General features: G+C 35.7%; 1 protein-coding gene across 1 annotated transcript in view; it reads left to right on the top strand.

Moving 5' to 3' along the window:
• Positions 1–2,813, top strand: part of LOC102605602 (3-oxoacyl-[acyl-carrier-protein] synthase I, chloroplastic-like) — a 4,682-nt gene extending 1,869 nt beyond the window's left edge. Inside the window, exons 2-8 of the mRNA XM_006343767.2 lie at positions 280–638; positions 723–1,154; positions 1,263–1,436; positions 1,526–1,639; positions 1,894–1,995; positions 2,087–2,153; positions 2,546–2,813. Of these exons, the coding sequence (XP_006343829.1) occupies positions 280–638; positions 723–1,154; positions 1,263–1,436; positions 1,526–1,639; positions 1,894–1,995; positions 2,087–2,153; positions 2,546–2,613 (1,316 nt within the window). The 3' untranslated portion in view covers positions 2,614–2,813. The remainder of the gene's footprint in view (positions 1–279; positions 639–722; positions 1,155–1,262; positions 1,437–1,525; positions 1,640–1,893; positions 1,996–2,086; positions 2,154–2,545) is intronic.
• Positions 2,814–3,807: the final 994 nt, after the last annotated feature.

Here is a 3,807-nt window from a genome sequence, read left to right as displayed (position 1 = left end):
CTACGGGGGTGGGGTGGGGTGAAGATGAGGTGTGTTGGAGGGTGGGGAGGACACAACAGTGTAGAACGTCACTTGTAAAACTTGTTTCCTCTACTTCTACTTGTCGAACACACCCTTTGTGTTGATGTTGGATTTTTCTTATTATCATAGTGTTGTGCTTCTAACTCCTTAGTTTTCCGTTTTATCATGAGAATAAACATTGTGGCAAAGTTTGGTTTGTTCCAATGTTTTGTGATTTTATCGCGAATGATTCTAATCTACTGAGATGTTTTATCATAGCTGTAAAATGTGGAAGAATCAGAGCCATGGCTTCTCCAGCTGTTTCAGCTCCCAAGAGAGAGACGGACCCGAAGAAAAGGGTTGTCATAACCGGAATGGGACTTGTTTCAGTCTTTGGAAGTGATATCGACAATTTTTACAACAAACTTCTTGAAGGACAGAGTGGAATCAGTTTAATAGACTCTTTTGATGCCTCAAATTACTCAGTTAGGTTCGCGGGACAGATTCGTGATTTCTCTTCCGAAGGTTACATAGATGGAAAGAATGATCGTCGTTTAGATAACTGCTGGAGATACTGTCTCGTTGCTGGAAAGAGAGCCCTTGACGATGCTAACCTTGGCCGACAAGTTCTTGAAACTGTGAGTTTATTTATTGGTAGTAAGAAAAATTTGAGCTGTAAATGATCAAAAGCATAAAATGTGACTTGAATTTGTGTGTTGCAGATGGACAAAACGAGGATCGGTGTCTTGGTTGGGTCGGGGATGGGAGGTTTAAAGGTTTTCAGTGACGGGGTGGAAACGTTGTTGCAAAGAGGATACAAGAAAATAAGTCCATTTTTCATTCCTTACTCAATCACCAACATGGGATCAGCATTGTTGGCTATAGAAACCGGACTAATGGGACCGAATTACTCCATTTCAACGGCTTGTGCAACTGCCAATCACAGCTTGTGTGCCGCTGCAAATCATATAAGAAGGGGTGATGCAGATATTATGGTAGCAGGTGGCACGGAAGCTGGGGTTACAGCTGCTACTGTTGGTGGCTTCATAGCTTGTCGGGCCTTGTCTCAAAGAAATGATGATTATGAAAAGGCTTCAAGGCCATGGGACACGAATCGTGATGGATTTGTCGTTGGTGAAGGCTCTGGTATCCTGGTATACAGATCAATTCGACTACTTTTTCTTTTGCTTTGGCTCTTATCTTATGTCATTTGTTCAATATCATCGGTTAGTGACTTGACTGAGTTATTTCCACACAAACAGGTCATGGAAAGTTTGGAGCACGCGTTGAAAAGAGGTGCTAATATCATCGCAGAGTACTTGGGAGGAGCAGTTACTTGTGATGCTCATCACATGACCGATCCTCGCCCTGATGGACTTGGAGTTTCGTCTTGCATTACTAAGGGTTTGTTAGATGCCAGAATTTCTCCAGAAGAGGTAACACTGTTCGTTCATTTTCAGATCGAAAATGTCATAAACTATGTATATACTGTTATAATATATATTGTTATATTAACTCTGAATAGGTGAACTATATAAATGCTCATGCAACATCAACTCTTGCTGGAGATTTGGCTGAGGTCAATGCCATCAAGAAGGTCTTCAAAGATACCTCGGAAATCAAAATGAACGGGACAAAGGTGAAAACAACGTTTATCTTCCTTACGATGACTAACTACATAACTATCATATAAATGTTAGTCTATTCTACCAATAGACTCGAAATTCATTTCAAACTAGAACAAAAACAAAACAATCTGTTCTTCTTACAAGACCTATATACTATCGTTAGCTGGTTTATGCTGTTATTTGAAGCTCATTTGATTCGTATATTTGAATGGCAACGAGTACTTAACTGCTGAATCAAGTTATGTTTTCTGTTGTTACTTATTAGTCGATTATCGGTCATGGACTTGGGGCTGCTGGTGGAATTGAAGCCATTGCAACCATCAAGGCAATCAAAACAGGATGGCTTCATCCAACCATCAATCAATATGTACTACTCACTAACTTCTCTGTTTTAACACGTTCTATCTCAACTGTTCTTTAACCATTCCGAGACTTATTTCACTCTTCTTCGTGTACAGGAATTAGAACCCCAGGTCACGATTGACACCGTTCCAAATGTGAAGAAACAACATGAAGTGAATGTTGGTATGTCTGCTTATCCTGAATCCTAATGCACAGTTCTCACTTGACAAAGTTAGCTAATAGTACTTTCTCCATTGCATGAGCATTTTTGTACACTCTACATATCTTTAGTTTATGACCACAAGATTCAAAAGTCTTATTTGCTTTCTTGAACTCCGTATCAAGTTAAAATCAGACAAACAAATTAAAGCAAAGGGAGTAGTAATAAAGTACCCATAAAACAGTGAAAGAATGAGAAGAAATGAAAGGCAGATCACTTATAGACAGATAGAATGTTGTTCCAACTTTTCAAAAATGCATTGTTGGAGGATCCGACAGAGAGCGTAACAACATTTTTGGAGAGTCTGAGAAACATAGATAATCACAGTACCCTCATTTCATCTTTTTTTTTGCAGGTATCTCCAACTCGTTCGGATTCGGAGGACATAATTCAGTGGTTGTTTTTGCACCCTACAAGCCTTGAACAAAAGTTTAAGACAAACTGTTTGGAAAAGTTCCTAATTTTCTCAAATTTTATTCAAAATGTAAGCTATGAAATATAGCTCAAAACTTAGATAGATTGTTTTGTTTTTTTTACCCACAGCAAATGTCAGATTGATGAATAAGGAATTATTTCATCTTGTGAAAAATTTTGTCTTTTATCAATAAGCTTCTCAATCATAATATCATTGACGAATTAGTTGACAAGAGGAGGTTGCTCGGATGGTAAACACTTTCTACTTCCAATCCTGAGGTTGCGAGTTAATCTGAGCATTCAACTTAAAATCTTCGGATACTTTTATATGTCTATGTGGCATATATATGTTATACTAATAAAAGTATTATAACAATATTTATATTTGCGCGCCTAAATCATTCAACCATCTAGTTTACAAAGTATGTACAAAATATATAGATTATGTATGCTTTATACAAAATATACATATATTATACATACCTATATACAACATAGACACTATATGGTGTATATTTCGATCATGTTGACAAACTATATGGTGTATATTTCAATCATGTTGATAAACTAGTCAGTGAAACGGTATATATTATAGCTTTCAATAATATTCCAACTGGAATGATCATATATTATGGGCTGTGGGCTTATATCCTATTTTTACCGGACTGACCCATAAACGAATTGTGGGCTTGGGCTTTTGTGGTTTAACTCATATTTATGTTCTTTTAACTCAAAATATTTTCAAATAAATATTTTTTATTTGTTATATTATATTTAGCTACCATATAGAATTTTTTTTTAGTTCTATTAGGTATTAATTTATTTTTTTTAAAAAAAAAAATCTAAAACTTAGTAAGACTTGTACCGACTGGGTTATGACATACATTTTAGCTCATCCATTTCAATTTTAAATAATTTTTAAACGGATCAATAATCTATTAATTTATTTACTCAGTATATTTTAATCCGCCTAAATGCAACCTAACTCAATCATTTTGCAAACTTAAACTCAAACTTAAATTAGCAAAAAAGAACCAGTATGTTTTTGTTTTGTGGCCAGTGAATTAAGCATTACATGGTTTATACGTCATCATCCTCTTTATAATTTGCACAAGTTGCTAGTAGCTAGCTAAGCTAGCAATTTATTTAAGCCAAAGCTTCAATTAACATGCCTTTTCACATATTTATATAATTATATTCAGT

This window comes from Solanum tuberosum, unplaced genomic scaffold (assembly GCF_000226075.1).
Source record: "Solanum tuberosum cultivar DM 1-3 516 R44 unplaced genomic scaffold, SolTub_3.0 scf00048, whole genome shotgun sequence".
Classification (NCBI taxonomy): domain Eukaryota; kingdom Viridiplantae; phylum Streptophyta; class Magnoliopsida; order Solanales; family Solanaceae; genus Solanum; species Solanum tuberosum.
This window is presented reverse-complemented; position numbering and strand designations above follow the sequence as displayed.